The 17,777-nt window shown below is 47.1% G+C and overlaps 1 protein-coding gene across 1 annotated transcript in view; it reads right to left on the minus strand.

The window, feature by feature from the left end:
• LOC137366759 (properdin-like) overlaps positions 1-17,777 on the minus strand; it is a 196,376-nt gene that overhangs the window by 70,481 nt on the left and 108,118 nt on the right. The window contains exon 2 of the mRNA XM_068028408.1: positions 436-586. Coding sequence (XP_067884509.1) covers positions 436-586 — 151 coding nt within the window. The remainder of the gene's footprint in view (positions 1-435; positions 587-17,777) is intronic.

A 17,777-nucleotide genomic window follows, 5' to 3' on the forward strand; every position in this document is an offset into this window, starting at 1 on the left:
TGTGCGGGAAGGCTGCGTTATTCCTGAAGACAGAGCGGGCGGCAACCCTGAACCCCAGGCAAGGGGCTGACCGTGGGCGGGACCTTTCTGCCAGTGGACCCCCTGGAGGTCACTGCACAACAGAGCACCTTGTCTAATCTCCCAAGTGGACAACCAGGTACCTCCCATTATTTCCATATTCAAATCGAGTTATTTATTTAGAATGTATATAAAGGTGGCACGAGGATTAAAGGCCCCCTCGACAAAAATAACAGGGGTCAGGGGGATAAAAGTTTCCTGACAAATTATTAAATTATTAAATAAATAAAATGGGGGCAGGGATGGAGGGAGGAAACGGAGGGATGGAGGGAATGGGGTAATGGGGGAAATGAAGGGATGGAAGGATAGAGGGAGGAAATGGAATGATGCAGACAGGGAGAGTTAAAGCTGACAAACCGGCAGGTATAGGCAGTTCCAACGCTGGCGAATTGAAAGCAGTTGTTGATATTCAGACAGCAATCCTCCTCTTCAATCCCAGATATGATGACATCAGTGCAAGTTCCGTTCTTAGGGTCCACCCCACTGAAGCAGAAGACAGCAACTGCGTCTGGAATACGACAGGACGTTACATCAGACTCTCTGTGTCCGACACAGGACAGTACGTGAAACCAGACTCCCTGTGTCTGACACAGGACAGTACATTAAACCAGACTCCCTGTGTCTGACACAGGAAAGTACATTAAACCAGACTCCCTGTGTCTGACACAGGACAGTACATTAAACCAGACTCCCTGTGTCTGACACAGGACAGTACATTAAACCAGACTCCCTGTGTCTGACACAGGACAGTACATTAAACCAGACTCCCTGTGTCTGACACAGGACAGTGCATTAAACCAGACTCCCTGTGTCTGACACAGGACAGTACATTAAACCAGACTCCCTGTTACTGACACAGGACAGTACATTAAACCAGACTCCCTGTGTCTGACACAGGACAGTACATCAAACCAGACTCCCTGTGTCTGACACAGGACAGTACATTAAACCAGACTCCCTGTGTCTGACACAGGACAGTACATTAAACCAGACTCCATGTGTCTGACACAAGACAGTACATTAAACCAGACTCCCTGTGTCTGACACAGGACAGTACATCAAACCAGACTCCCTGTGTCTGACACAGGACAGTACATTAAACCAGACTCCCTGTGTCTGACACAGGACAGTACATTAAACCAGACTCCCTGTGTCTGACACAGGACAGTACATTAAACCAGACTCCCTGTGTCTGACACAGGACAGTACATTAAACCAGACACCCAGTGTCTGACACAGGACAGTACATTAAACCAGACTCCCTGTGTCTGACACAGGAGTGAACGTTAAACCAGACTCCCTGTGTCTGACACAGGACAGTACATTAAACCAGACTCCCTGTGTCTGACACAGGACAGTACATTAAACCAGACTCCCTGTGTCTGACACAGGACAGTACATTAAACCAGACACCCAGTGTCTGACACAGGACAGTACATTAAACCAGACTCCCTGTGTCTGACACAGGACAGTACATTAAACAAGACTCCCTGTGTCTGACACAGGACAGTACATTAAACCAGACACCCAGTGTCTGACACAGGACAGTACATTAAACTAGACTCCCTGTGTCTGACACAGGAGTGAACGTTAAACCAGACTCCCTGTGTCTGACACAGGACAGTACATTAAACCAGATTCACTGTGTCTGACACAGGACTGTACGTTAAACAAGACTCCCTGTGTCTGACACAGGACTGTACATCAAACCAGACTCCCTGTGTCTGACAAAGGACAGTACATTAAACCAGGCTCCCTGTGTCTGACACAGGACAGTACATTAAACCAGACTCACTGTGTATGACACAGGACAGTACATTAAACCAGATTCACTGTGTCTGACACAGGACTGTACGTTAAACCAGACTCCCTGTGTCTGACACAGGACTGTACATCAAACCAGACTCCCTGTGTCTGACATAGGACAGTACATTAAACCAGACTCCCTGTGTCTGACACAGGACAGTACATTAAACCAGACTCCCTGTGTCTGACACAGGACAGTACATTAAACCAGACTCCCTGTGTCTGACACAGGACAGTACATTAAACCAGACTCACTGTGTCTGACACAGGACTGTACGTTAAACCAGACTCCCTGTGTCTGACACAGGACTGTACATCAAACCAGACTCCCTGTGTCTGACACAGGACAGTACATTAAACCAGAATCCCTGTGTATGACACAGGACAGTACATGAAACAAGACTCACTGTGTATGACACAGGACAGTACATTAAACCAGACTCACTGTGTCTGACACAGGACTGTACGTTAAACCAGACTCCCTGTGTCTGACACAGGACTGTACATTAAACCAGACTCCCTGTGTCTGACACAGGACAGTTCATTAAACCAGACTCCCTGTGTCTGACACAGGACAGTACGTTAAACTAGACTCCCTGTCTCTGACACAGGACAGTTCATTAAACCAGACTCCCTGTGTCTGACACAGGACAGTACATTAAACCAGACTCCCTGTTACTGACACAGGACAGTACATTAAACCAGACTCCCTGTGTCTGACACAGGACAGTACATCAAACCAGACTCCCTGTGTCTGACACAGGACAGTACATTAAACCAGACTCCCTGTGTCTGACACAGGACAGTACATTAAACCAGACTCCCTGTGTCTGACACAAGACAGTACATTAAACCAGACTCCCTGTGTCTGACACAGGACAGTACATCAAACCAGACTCCCTGTGTCTGACACAGGACAGTACATTAAACCAGACTCACTGTGTCTGACACAGGACAGTACATTAAACCAGACTCCCTGTGTCTGACACAGGACAGTACATTAAACCAGACTCCCTGTGTCTGACACAGGACAGTACATTAAACCAGACGCCCTGTGTCTGACACAGGACAGTACATTAAACCAGACTCACTGTGTCTGACACAGGACTGTACGTTAAACCAGACTCCCTGTGTCTGACACAGGACTGTACATCAAACCAGACTCCCTGTGTCTGACACAGGACAGTACATTAAACCAGAATCCCAGTGTCTGACACAGGACAGTACATTAAACAAGACTCACTGTGTATGACACAGGACAGTACATTAAACGAGACTCCCTGTGTCTGACACAGGACAGTACATTAAACAAGACTCCCTGTGTCTGACACAGGACAGTACATTAAGCCAGACCCACTGTGTCTGACACAGGACTGTACGTTAAACCAGACTCCCTGTGTCTGACACAGGACAGTACATTAAACCAGACTCCCTGTGTCTGACACAGGACAGTACATTAAACCAGACTCACTGTGTCTGACACAGGACTGTACGTTAAACCAGATTCCCTGTGTCTGACACAGGACAGTACATTAAACCAGACTCCCTGTGTCTGACACAGGACAGTTCATTAAACCAGACTCCCTGTGTCTGACACAGGACAGTACGTTAAACTAGACTCCCTGTCTCTGACACAGGACAGTACATTAAACCAGACTCCCTGTGTCTGACACAGGACAGTACATCAAACCAGACTCGCTGTGTCTGACACAGGACAGTACATTAAACCAGACTCCCTGTGTCTGACACAGGACAGTACATTAAACCAGACTCCCTGTGTCTGACACAGGACAGTACATCAAACCAGACTCCCTGTGTCTGACACAGGACAGTACATTAAACCAGACTCCCTGTGTCTGACACAGGACAGTACATTAAACCAGACTCCCTGTGTCTGACACAAGACAGTACATTAAACCAGACTCCCTGTGTCTGACACAGGACAGTACATCAAACCAGACTCCCTGTGTCAGACACAGGACAGTACATTAAACCAAACTCACTGTGTCTGACACAGGACAGTACATTAAACCAGACTCCCTGTGTCTGACACAGGACAGTACATTAAACCAGACTCCCTGTGTCTGACACAGGACAGTACATTAAACCAGACACCCAGTGTCTGACACAGGACAGTACATTAAACCAGACTCCCTGTGTCTGACACAGGAGTGAACGTTAAACCAGACTCCCTGTGTCTGACACAGGACAGTACATTAAACCAGACTCCCTGTGTCTGACACAGGACAGTACATTAAACCAGACTCCCTGTGTCTGACACAGGACAGTACATTAAACAAGACTCCCTGTGTCTGACACAGGACAGTACATTAAACCAGACACCCAGTGTCTGACACAGGACAGTACATTAAACCAGACTCCCTGTGTCTGACACAGGAGTGAACGTTAAACCAGACTCCCTATGTCTGACACAGGACAGTACATTAAACCAGACTCACTGTGTCTGACACAGGACTGTACGTTAAACCAGACTCCCTGTGTCTGACACAGGACTGTACATCAAACCAGACTCCCTGTGTCTGACACAGGACAGTACATTAAACCAGGCTCCCTGTGTCTGACACAGGACAGTACATTAAACCAGACTCACTGTGTCTGACACAGGACAGTACATTAAACCAGACTCACTGTGTCTGACACAGGACTGTACGTTAAACCAGACTCCCTGTGTCTGACACAGGACAGTACATTAAACCAGACTCCCTGTGTCTGACACAGGACAGTACATTAAACCAGACTCCCTGTGTCTGACACAGGACAGTACATTAAACCAGACTCACTGTGTCTGACACAGGACTGTACGTTAAACCAGACTCCCTGTGTCTGACACAGGACTGTACATCAAACCAGACTCCCTGTGTCTGACACAGGACAGTGCATTAAACCAGACTCCCTGTGTCTGACACAGGACAGTACATCAAACCAGACTCCCTGTGTCTGACACAGGACAGTAGGTTAAACCATACTCCCTGTGTCTGACACAGGACAGTACATTAAACAAGACTCACTGTGTATGACACAGGACAGTACATTAAACGAGACTCCCTGTGTCTGACACAGGACAGTACATTAAACCAGACTCCCTGTGTCTGACACAGGACAGTACATTAAACCAGACCCACTGTGTCTGACACAGGACTGTACGTTAAAAAAGACTCCCTGTGTCTGACACAGGACAGTACATTAAACCAGACTCCCTGTGTCTGACACAGGACAGTACATTAAACCAGACTTACTGTGTCTGACACAGGACTGTACGTTAAACGAGACTCCCTGAGTCTGACACAGGATTGTACATTAAACCAGACTCCCTGTGTCTGACACAGGACAGTTCATTAAACCAGACTCCCTGTGTCTGACACAGGACAGTACGTTAAACTAGACTCCCTGTCTCTGACACAGGACTGTTCATTAAACCAGACTCCCTGTGTCTGACACAGGACAGTACGTTAAACTAGACTCCCTGTGTCTGACACAGGACAGTACATTAAACCAGACTCCCTGTGTCTGACACAGGACAGTTCATTAAACCAGACTCCCTGTGTCTGACAGAGGACAGTACGTTAAACTAGACTCCCTGTGTCTGACACAGGACAGTACATTAAACCAGACTCCCTGTGTCTGACACAGGACTGTACATTAAACCAGACTCACTGTGTCTGACACAGGACTGTACGTTAAACCAGACTCCCTGTGTCTGACACAGGACTGTACATCAAACCAGACTCCCTGTGTCTGACACAGGACAGTACATTAAACCAGACTCCCTGTGTCTGACACAGGACAGTACATTAAACCAGACTCACTGTGTATGACACAGGACAGTACATTAAACGAGACTCCCTGTATCTGACACAGGACAGTACATTAAACCAGACTCCCTGTGTCTGACACAGGACAGTACATTAAACCAGACTCCCTGTGTCTGACACAGGAGTGAACGTTAAACCAGACTCCCTGTGTCTGACACAGGACAGTACATTAAACCAGACTCACTGTGTCTGACACAGGACTGTACGTTAAACTAGACTCCCTGTCTCTGACACAGGACAGTTCATTAAAACAGACTCCCTGTCTCTGACACAGGACAGTACGTTAAACTAGACTCCCTGTCTCTGACACAGGACAGTACATTAAACCAGACACCCTGTGTCTGACACAGGACAGTACGTGAAACTAGACTCCCTGTGTCTGACACAGGACAGTACATTAAATCAGACTCCCTGTGTCTGACACAGGACAGTACATTAAACCAGACTCTCAGTGTCTGACACAGGACAGTACATTAAACCAGACTCCCTGTGTCTGACACAGGACAGTACGTTAAACCAGACTCCCTGTGTCTGACACAGGACAGTACATTAAACCAGACTCACTGTGTCTGACACAGGACAGTACATTAAACCAGACTCCCTGTGTCTGACACAGGACAGTAGATTAAACCAGACTCCCTGTGTCTGACACAGGACAGTACATTAAACCAGACTCCCTGTGTCTGACACAGGACAGTACATTAAACCAGACTCCCTGTGTCTGACACAGGACAGTACATTAAACCAGACTCCCTGTGTCTGACACAGGACAGTACATTAAACCAGACTCCCTGTGTCTGACACAGGACAGTACATTAAACCAGACTCCCTGTGTCTGACACAGGACAGTACATCAAACCAGACTCCCTGTGTCTGACACAGGACAGTACATCAAACCAGACTCCCTGTGTCTGACACAGGACAGTACATCAAACCAGACTCCCTGTGTCTGACACAGGACAGTAGGTTAAACCAGACTCCATGTGTCTGACACAGGACAGTACATTAAACCAGACACCCTGTGTCTGACACAGGACAGTACATTAAACCAGACTCCCTGTGTCTGACACAGGACAGTACATTAAACCAGACTCCATGTGTCTGACACAGGACAGTACATTAAACCAGACTCCCTGTGTCCGACACAGGACAGTACATTAAACCAGACTCCCTGTGTCCGACACAGGACAGTACATCAAACCAGACTCCCTGTGTCTGACACAGGACAGGACATTAAACCAGACTCCCTGTGTCTGACACAGGACAGTACATCAAACCAGACTCCCCGTGTCTGACACAGGACAGTACATTAAACCAGACTCCCTGTGTCTGACACAGGACAGTACATCAAACCAGACTCCCTGTGTCTGACACAGGACAGTACGTTAAACCAGACTCCATGTGTCTGACACAGGACAGTACATTAAACCAGACACCCTGCGTCTGACACTGGACAGTACATTAAACCAGACTCCCTGTATCTGACACAGGACAGTACATTAAACCAGACTCCCTGTGTCTGACACAGGACAGTACATTAAACCAGACTCCCTGTGTCTGACACAGGACAGTACATCAAACCAGACTCCCTGTGTCTGACACAGGACAGTACATTAAACCAGACTCCCTGTGTCTGACACAGGACAGTACATTAAACCAGACTTACTGTGTCTGACACAGGACAGTACATTAAACCAGACTCCCTGTGTCTGACACAGGAGTGAACGTTAAACCAGACTCCCTATGTCTGACACAGGACAGTACATTAAACCAGACTCACTGTGTCTGACACAGGACTGTACGTTAAACCAGACTCCCTGTGTCTGACACAGGACTGTACATCAAACCAGACTCCCTGTGTCTGACACAGGACAGTACATTAAACCAGGCTCCCTGTGTCTGACACAGGACAGTACATTAAACCAGACTCACTGTGTCTGACACAGGACAGTACATTAAACCAGACACCCTGTGTCTGACACAGGACTGTACGTTAAACCAGACTCCCTGTGTCTGACACAGGACAGTACATTAAACCAGACTCCCTGTGTCTGACACAGGACAGTACATTAAACCAGACTCCCTGTGTCTGACACAGGACAGTACATTAAACCAGACTCACTGTGTCTGACACAGGACTGTACGTTAAACCAGACTCCCTGTGTCTGACACAGGACTGTACATCAAACCAGACTCCCTGTGTCTGACACAGGACAGTGCATTAAACCAGACTCCCTGTGTCTGACACAGGACAGTACATCAAACCAGACTCCCTGTGTCTGACACAGGACAGTAGGTTAAACCATACTCCCTGTGTCTGACACAGGACAGTACATTAAACAAGACTCACTGTGTATGACACAGGACAGTACATTAAACGAGACTCCCTGTGTCTGACACAGGACAGTACATTAAACCAGACTCCCTGTGTCTGACACAGGACAGTACATTAAACCAGACCCACTGTGTCTGACACAGGACTGTACGTTAAAAAAGACTCCCTGTGTCTGACACAGGACAGTACATTAAACCAGACTCCCTGTGTCTGACACAGGACAGTACATTAAACCAGACTTACTGTGTCTGACACAGGACTGTACGTTAAACCAGACTCCCTGAGTCTGACACAGGATTGTACATTAAACCAGACTCCCTGTGTCTGACACAGGACAGTTCATTAAACCAGACTCCCTGTGTCTGACACAGGACAGTACGTTAAACTAGACTCCCTGTCTCTGACACAGGACTGTTCATTAAACCAGACTCCCTGTGTCTGACACAGGACAGTACGTTAAACTAGACTCCCTGTGTCTGACACAGGACAGTACATTAAACCAGACTCCCTGTGTCTGACACAGGACAGTTCATTAAACCAGACTCCCTGTGTCTGACAGAGGACAGTACGTTAAACTAGACTCCCTGTGTCTGACACAGGACAGTACATTAAACCAGACTCCCTGTGTCTGACACAGGACTGTACATTAAACCAGACTCACTGTGTCTGACACAGGACTGTACGTTAAACCAGACTCCCTGTGTCTGACACAGGACTGTACATCAAACCAGACTCCCTGTGTCTGACACAGGACAGTACATTAAACCAGACTCCCTGTGTCTGACACAGGACAGTACATTAAACCAGACTCACTGTGTATGACACAGGACAGTACATTAAACGAGACTCCCTGTATCTGACACAGGACAGTACATTAAACCAGACTCCCTGTGTCTGACACAGGACAGTACATTAAACCAGACTCCCTGTGTCTGACACAGGAGTGAACGTTAAACCAGACTCCCTGTGTCTGACACAGGACAGTACATTAAACCAGACTCACTGTGTCTGACACAGGACTGTACGTTAAACTAGACTCCCTGTCTCTGACACAGGACAGTTCATTAAAACAGACTCCCTGTCTCTGACACAGGACAGTACGTTAAACTAGACTCCCTGTCTCTGACACAGGACAGTACATTAAACCAGACACCCTGTGTCTGACACAGGACAGTACGTGAAACTAGACTCCCTGTGTCTGACACAGGACAGTACATTAAATCAGACTCCCTGTGTCTGACACAGGACAGTACATTAAACCAGACTCTCAGTGTCTGACACAGGACAGTACATTAAACCAGACTCCCTGTGTCTGACACAGGACAGTACGTTAAACCAGACTCCCTGTGTCTGACACAGGACAGTACATTAAACCAGACTCACTGTGTCTGACACAGGACAGTACATTAAACCAGACTCCCTGTGTCTGACACAGGACAGTAGATTAAACCAGACTCCCTGTGTCTGACACAGGACAGTACATTAAACCAGACTCCCTGTGTCTGACACAGGACAGTACATTAAACCAGACTCCCTGTGTCTGACACAGGACAGTACATTAAACCAGACTCCCTGTGTCTGACACAGGACAGTACATTAAACCAGACTCCCTGTGTCTCACACAGGACAGTACATTAAACCAGACTCCCTGTGTCTGACACAGGACAGTACATCAAACCAGACTCCCTGTGTCTGACACAGGACAGTACATCAAACCAGACTCCCTGTGTCTGACACAGGACAGTACATCAAACCAGACTCCCTGTGTCTGACACAGGACAGTAGGTTAAACCAGACTCCATGTGTCTGACACAGGACAGTACATTAAACCAGACACCCTGTGTCTGACACAGGACAGTACATTAAACCAGACTCCCTGTGTCTGACACAGGACAGTACATTAAACCAGACTCCATGTGTCTGACACAGGACAGTACATTAAACCAGACTCCCTGTGTCCGACACAGGACAGTACATTAAACCAGACTCCCTGTGTCCGACACAGGACAGTACATCAAACCAGACTCCCTGTGTCTGACACAGGACAGGACATTAAACCAGACTCCCTGTGTCTGACACAGGACAGTACATCAAACCAGACTCCCCGTGTCTGACACAGGACAGTACATTAAACCAGACTCCCTGTGTCTGACACAGGACAGTACATCAAACCAGACTCCCTGTGTCTGACACAGGACAGTACGTTAAACCAGACTCCATGTGTCTGACACAGGACAGTACATTAAACCAGACACCCTGTGTCTGACACTGGACAGTACATTAAACCAGACTCCCTGTATCTGACACAGGACAGTACATTAAACCAGACTCCCTGTGTCTGACACAGGACAGTACATTAAACCAGACTCCCTGTGTCTGACACAGGACAGTACATCAAACCAGACTCCCTGTGTCTGACACAGGACAGTACATTAAACCAGACTCCCTGTGTCTGACACAGGACAGTACATTAAACCAGACTCCATGTGTCTGACACAGGACAGTACATTAAACCAGACTCCCTGTGTCTGACACAGGACAGTACATTAAACCAGACTCCCTGTGTCTGACACAGGACAGTACATTAAACCAGACTCCCTGTGTCTGACACAGGACAGTACATTAAACCAGACTCCATGTGTCTGACACAGGACAGTACATTAAACCAGACTCCCTGTGTCTGACACAGGACAGTACATTAAACCAGACTCCCTGTGTCTGACACAGGACAGTACATTAAACCAGACTCCATGTGTCTGACACAGGACAGTACATTAAACCAGACTCCATGTGTCTGACACAGGACAGTACATTAAACCAGACACCATGTGTCTGACACAGGACAGTACATTAAACCAGACTCCATGTGTCTGACACAGGACAGTACATTAAACCAGACTCCCTGTGTCTGACACAGGACAGTACATTAAACCAGACTCCCTGTGTCTGACACAGGACAGTACATTAAACCAGACACCCTGTGTCTGACACAGGACAGTTCATTAAACCAGACTCCCTTTGTCTGACACAGGACAGCACATTAAACCAGACTCCCTGTGTCTGACACAGGACAGTACATTAAACCAGACTCCATGTGTCTGACACAGGACAGTACATTAAACCAGACTCTATGTGTCTGACACAGGACAGTACATTAAACCAGACTCCCTGTGTCTGACACAGGACAGTACATTAAACCAGACTCCCTGTGTCTGACACAGGACAGTACATTAAACCAGACTCCCTGTGTCTGACACAGGACAGTACATTAAACCAGACTCCATGTGTCTGACACAGGACTGTACATTAAACCAGACTCTCTGTGTCTGACACAGGACAGTACATTAAACCAGACTCCCTGTGTCTGACACAGGACAGTACATTAAACCAGACTCCCTGTGTATGACACAGGACAGTACATTAAACAAGACTCCCTGTGTCTGACAATGGACAGTACATTAAACCAGACACCCAGTGTCTGACACAGGACAGTACATTAAACCAGACTCCCTGTGTCTGACACAGGAGTGAACGTTAAACCAGACTCCCTGTGTCTGACACAGGACAGTACATTAAACCAGACTCACTGTGTCTGACACAGGACTGTACGTTAAACCAGACTCCCTGTGTCTGACACAGGAGTGTACATCAAACCAGACTCCCTGTGTCTGACACAGGACAGTACATTAAACCAGGCTCCCTGTGTCTGACACAGGACAGTACATTAAACCAGACTCACTGTGTATGACACAGGACAGTACATTAAACGAGACTCCCTGTGTCTGACACAGGACAGTACATTAAACCAGACTCCCTGTGTCTGACACAGGACAGTACATTAAACCAGACTCCCTGTGTCTGACACAGGACAGTACATTAAACCAGACTCACTGTGTCTGACACAGGACTGTACGTTAAACCAGACACCCTGTGTCTGACACAGGACAGTTCATTAAACCAGACTCCCTGTGTCTGACACAGGACAGTACATTAAACTAGACTCCCTGTCTCTGACACAGGACAGTTCATTAAACCAGACTCCCTGTGTCTGACACAGGACAGTACGTTAAACCAGACACCATGTGTCTGACACAGGACAGTACATTAAACCAGACTCCATGTGTCTGACACAGGACAGTACATTAAACCAGACTCCCTGTGTCTGACACAGGACAGTACATTAAACCAGACTCCCTGTGTCTGACACAGGACAGTACATTAAACCAGACACCCTGTGTCTGACACAGGACAGTTCATTAAACCAGACTCCCTTTGTCTGACACAGGACAGCACATTAAACCAGACTCCCTGTGTCTGACACAGGACAGTACATTAAACCAGACTCCATGTGTCTGACACAGGACAGTACATTAAACCAGACTCTATGTGTCTGACACAGGACAGTACATTAAACCAGACTCCCTGTGTCTGACACAGGACAGTACATTAAACCAGACTCCCTGTGTCTGACACAGGACAGTACATTAAACCAGACTCCCTGTGTCTGACACAGGACAGTACATTAAACCAGACTCCATGTGTCTGACACAGGACAGTACATTAAACCAGACTCCCTGTGTCTGACACAGGACAGTACATTAAACCAGACTCCCTGTGTCTGACACAGGACAGTACATTAAACCAGACTCACTGTGTATGACACAGGACAGTACATTAAACAAGACTCCCTGTGTCTGACAATGGACAGTACATTAAACCAGACACCCAGTGTCTGACACAGGACAGTACATTAAACCAGACTCCCTGTGTCTGACACAGGAGTGAACGTTAAACCAGACTCCCTGTGTCTGACACAGGACAGTACATTAAACCAGACTCACTGTGTCTGACACAGGACTGTACGTTAAACCAGACTCCCTGTGTCTGACACAGGAGTGTACATCAAACCAGACTCCCTGTGTCTGACACAGGACAGTACATTAAACCAGGCTCCCTGTGTCTGACACAGGACAGTACATTAAACCAGACTCACTGTGTATGACACAGGACAGTACATTAAAAGAGACTCCCTGTGTCTGACACAGGACAGTACATTAAACCAGACTCCCTGTGTCTGACACAGGACAGTACATTAAACCAGACTCCCTGTGTCTGACACAGGACAGTACATTAAACCAGACTCACTGTGTCTGACACAGGACTGTACGTTAAACCAGACACCCTGTGTCTGACACAGGACAGTTCATTAAACCAGACTCCCTGTGTCTGACACAGGACAGTACATTAAACTAGACTCCCTGTCTCTGACACAGGACAGTTCATTAAACCAGACTCCCTGTGTCTGACACAGGACAGTACGTTAAACTAGACTCCCTGTGTCTGACACAGGACAGTACATTAAACCAGACTCCCTGTGTCTGACACAGGACAGTTCATTAAACCAGACTCCCTGTGTCTAACAGAGGACAGTACGTTAAACTAGACTCCCTGTGTCTGACACAGGACAGTACATCAAAAAAGACTCCCCGTGTCTGACACAGGACAGTACATTAAACCAGACTCCCTGTGTCTGACACAGGACAGTACATCAAACCAGACTCCCTGTGTCTGACACAGGACAGTACGTTAAACCAGACTCCATGTGTCTGACACAGGACAGTACATTAAACCAGACACCCTGTCTGACACTGGACAGTACATTAAACCAGACTCCCTGTGTCTGACACAGGACAGTACATTAAACCAGACTCCCTGTGTCTGACACAGGACAGTACATTAAACCAGACTCCCTGTGTCTGACACAGGACAGTACATCAAACCAGACTCCCTGTGTCTGACACAGGACAGTACATTAAACCAGACTCCCTGTGTCTGACACAGGACAGTACATTAAACCAGACTCCATGTGTCTGACACAGGACAGTACATTAAACCAGACTCCCTGTGTCTGACACAGGACAGTACATTAAACCAGACTCCCTGTGTCTGACACAGGACAGTACATTAAACCAGACTCCCTGTGTCTGACACAGGACAGTACATTAAACCAGACTCCATGTGTCTGACACAGGACAGTACATTAAACCAGACACCATGTGTCTGACACAGGACAGTACATTAAACCAGACTCCATGTGTCTGACACAGGACAGTACATTAAACCAGACTCCCTGTGTCTGACACAGGACAGTACATTAAACCAGACTCCCTGTGTCTGACACAGGACAGTACATTAAACCAGACACCCTGTGTCTGACACAGGACAGTTCATTAAACCAGACTCCCTTTGTCTGACACAGGACAGCACATTAAACCAGACTCCCTGTGTCTGACACAGGACAGTACATTAAACCAGACTCCATGTGTCTGACACAGGACAGTACATTAAACCAGACTCTCTGTGTCTGACACAGGACAGTACATTAAACCAGACTCCCTGTGTCTGACACAGGACAGTACATTAAACCAGACTCCCTGTGTCTGACACAGGACAGTAGATTAAACCAGACTCCCTGTGTCTGACACAGGACAGTACATTAAACCAGACTCCCTGTGTCTGACACAGGACAGTACATTAAACCAGACTCCCTGTGTCTGACACAGGACAGTACATTAAACCAGACTCCATGTGTCTGACACAGGACAGTACATTAAACCAGACTCTCTGTGTCTGACACAGGACAGTACGTTAAACCAGACTCCCTGTGTCTGACACAGGACAGTACATTAAACCAGACTCCCTGTGTCTGACACAGGACAGTACATTAAACCAGACTCCCTGTGTCTGACACAGGACAGTACATTAAACCAGACTCCCTGTGTCTGACACAGGACAGTACATTAAACCAGACTCACTGTGTATGACACAGGACAGTACATTAAACAAGACTCCCTGTGTCTGACACAGGACAGTACATTAAACCAGACACCCAGTGTCTGACACAGGACAGTACATTAAACCAGACTCCCTGTGTCTGACACAGGACAGTACATTAAACCAGACTCCCTGTGTCTGACACAGGACAGTACATTAAACCAGACTCCATGTGTCTGACACAGGACAGTACATTAAACCAGACTCTCTGTGTCTGACACAGGACAGTACGTTAAACCAGACTCCCTGTGTCTGACACAGGACAGTAGATTAAACCAGACTCCCTGTGTCTGACACAGGACAGTACATTAAACCAGACTCCCTGTGTCTGACACAGGACAGTACATTAAACCAGACTCCCTGTGTCTGACACAGGACAGTACATTAAACCAGACTCACTGTGTATGACACAGGACAGTACATTAAACAAGACTCCCTGTGTCTGACACAGGACAGTACATTAAACCAGACACCCAGTGTCTGACACAGGACAGTACATTAAACCAGACTCCCTGTGTCTGACACAGGAGTGAACGTTAAACCAGACTCCCTGTGTCTGACACAGGACAGTACATTAAACCAGACTCACTGTGTCTGACACAGGACTGTACGTTAAACCAGACTCCCTGTGTCTGACACAGGACTGTACATCAAACCAGACTCCCTGTGTCTGACACAGGACAGTACATTAAACCAGGCTCCCTGTGTCTGACACAGGACAGTACATTAAACCAGACTCACTGTGTATGACACAGGACAGTACATTAAACGAGACTCCCTGTGTCTGACACAGGACAGTACATTAAACCAGACTCCCTGTGTCTGACACAGGACAGTACATTAAACCAGACTCCATGTGTCTGACACAGGACAGTACATTAAACCAGACTCTCTGTGTCTGACACAGGACAGTACGTTAAACCAGACTCCCTGTGTCTGACACAGGACAGTACATTAAACCAGACTCTCTGTGTCTGACACAGGACAGTACGTTAAACCAGACTCCCTGTGTCTGACACAGGACAGTACATTAAACCAGACTCCCTGTGTCTGACACAGGACAGTACATTAAACCAGACTCCCTGTGTCTGACACAGGACAGTACATTAAACCAGACTCCCTGTGTCTGACACAGGACAGTACATTAAACCAGACTCACTGTGTATGACACAGGACAGTACATTAAACAAGACTCCCTGTGTCTGACACAGGACAGTACATTAAACCAGACACCCAGTGTCTGACACAGGACAGTACATTAAACCAGACTCCCTGTGTCTGACACAGGACAGTACATTAAACCAGACTCCCTGTGTCTGACACAGGACAGTACATTAAACCAGACTCCATGTGTCTGACACAGGACAGTACATTAAACCAGACTCTCTGTGTCTGACACAGGACAGTACGTTAAACCAGACTCCCTGTGTCTGACACAGGACAGTAGATTAAACCAGACTCCCTGTGTCTGACACAGGACAGTACATTAAACCAGACTCCCTGTGTCTGACACAGGACAGTACATTAAACCAGACTCCCTGTGTCTGACACAGGACAGTACATTAAACCAGACTCACTGTGTATGACACAGGACAGTACATTAAACAAGACTCCCTGTGTCTGACACAGGACAGTACATTAAACCAGACACCCAGTGTCTGACACAGGACAGTACATTAAACCAGACTCCCTGTGTCTGACACAGGAGTGAACGTTAAACCAGACTCCCTGTGTCTGACACAGGACAGTACATTAAACCAGACTCACTGTGTCTGACACAGGACTGTACGTTAAACCAGACTCCCTGTGTCTGACACAGGACTGTACATCAAACCAGACTCCCTGTGTCTGACACAGGACAGTACATTAAACCAGGCTCCCTGTGTCTGACACAGGACAGTACATTAAACCAGACTCACTGTGTATGACACAGGACAGTACATTAAACGAGACTCCCTGTGTCTGACACAGGACAGTACATTAAACCAGACTCCCTGTGTCTGACACAGGACAGTACATTAAACCAGACTCCCTGTGTCTGACACAGGACAGTACATTAAACCAGACTCAATGTGTCTGACACAGGACTGTACGTTAAACCAGACACCCTGTGTCTGACACAGGAGAGTTCATTAAACCAGACTCCCTGTGTCTGACACAGGACAGTACGTTAAACTAGACTTGCTGTCTCTGACACAGGACAGTTCATTAAACCAGACTCCCTGTGTCTGACACAGGACAGTACGTTAAACTAGACTCCCTGTGTCTGACACAGGACAGTACATTAAACCAGACTCCCTGTGTCTGACACAGGACAGTTCATTAAACCAGACTCCCTGTGTCTAACAGAGGACGGTACGTTAAACTAGACTCCCTGTGTCTGACACAGGACTGTACATGAAACCAGACTCACTGTGTCTGACACAGGACTGTACGTTAAACCAGACTCCCTGTGTCTGACACAGGACTGTACATCAAACCAGACTCCCTTTGTCTGACACAGGACAGTACATTAAACCAGACTCCCTGTGTCTGACACAGGACAGTACATTAAACCAGACTCACTGTGTATGACACAGGACAGTACATTAAACCAGACTACCTGTGTCTGACACAGGATAGTACATTAAACCAGACTCCCTGTGTCTGACACAGGAGTGAACGTTAAACCAGACTCCCTGTGTCTGACACAGGACAGTACATTAAACCAGACTCACTGTGTCTGACACAGGACTGTACGTAAAACCAGACTCCCTGTGTCTGACACAGGACTGTACATTAAACCAGACTCCCTGTGTCTGACACAGGACAGTACATTAAACCAGACTCCCTGTGTCTGACACAGGACAGTTCATTAAACCAGACACCCTGTGTCTGACACTGGACAGTAC

Source organism: Heterodontus francisci, unplaced genomic scaffold (genome assembly GCF_036365525.1).
Source record: "Heterodontus francisci isolate sHetFra1 unplaced genomic scaffold, sHetFra1.hap1 HAP1_SCAFFOLD_800, whole genome shotgun sequence".
Taxonomy (NCBI): Eukaryota; Metazoa; Chordata; class Chondrichthyes; order Heterodontiformes; family Heterodontidae; genus Heterodontus; species Heterodontus francisci.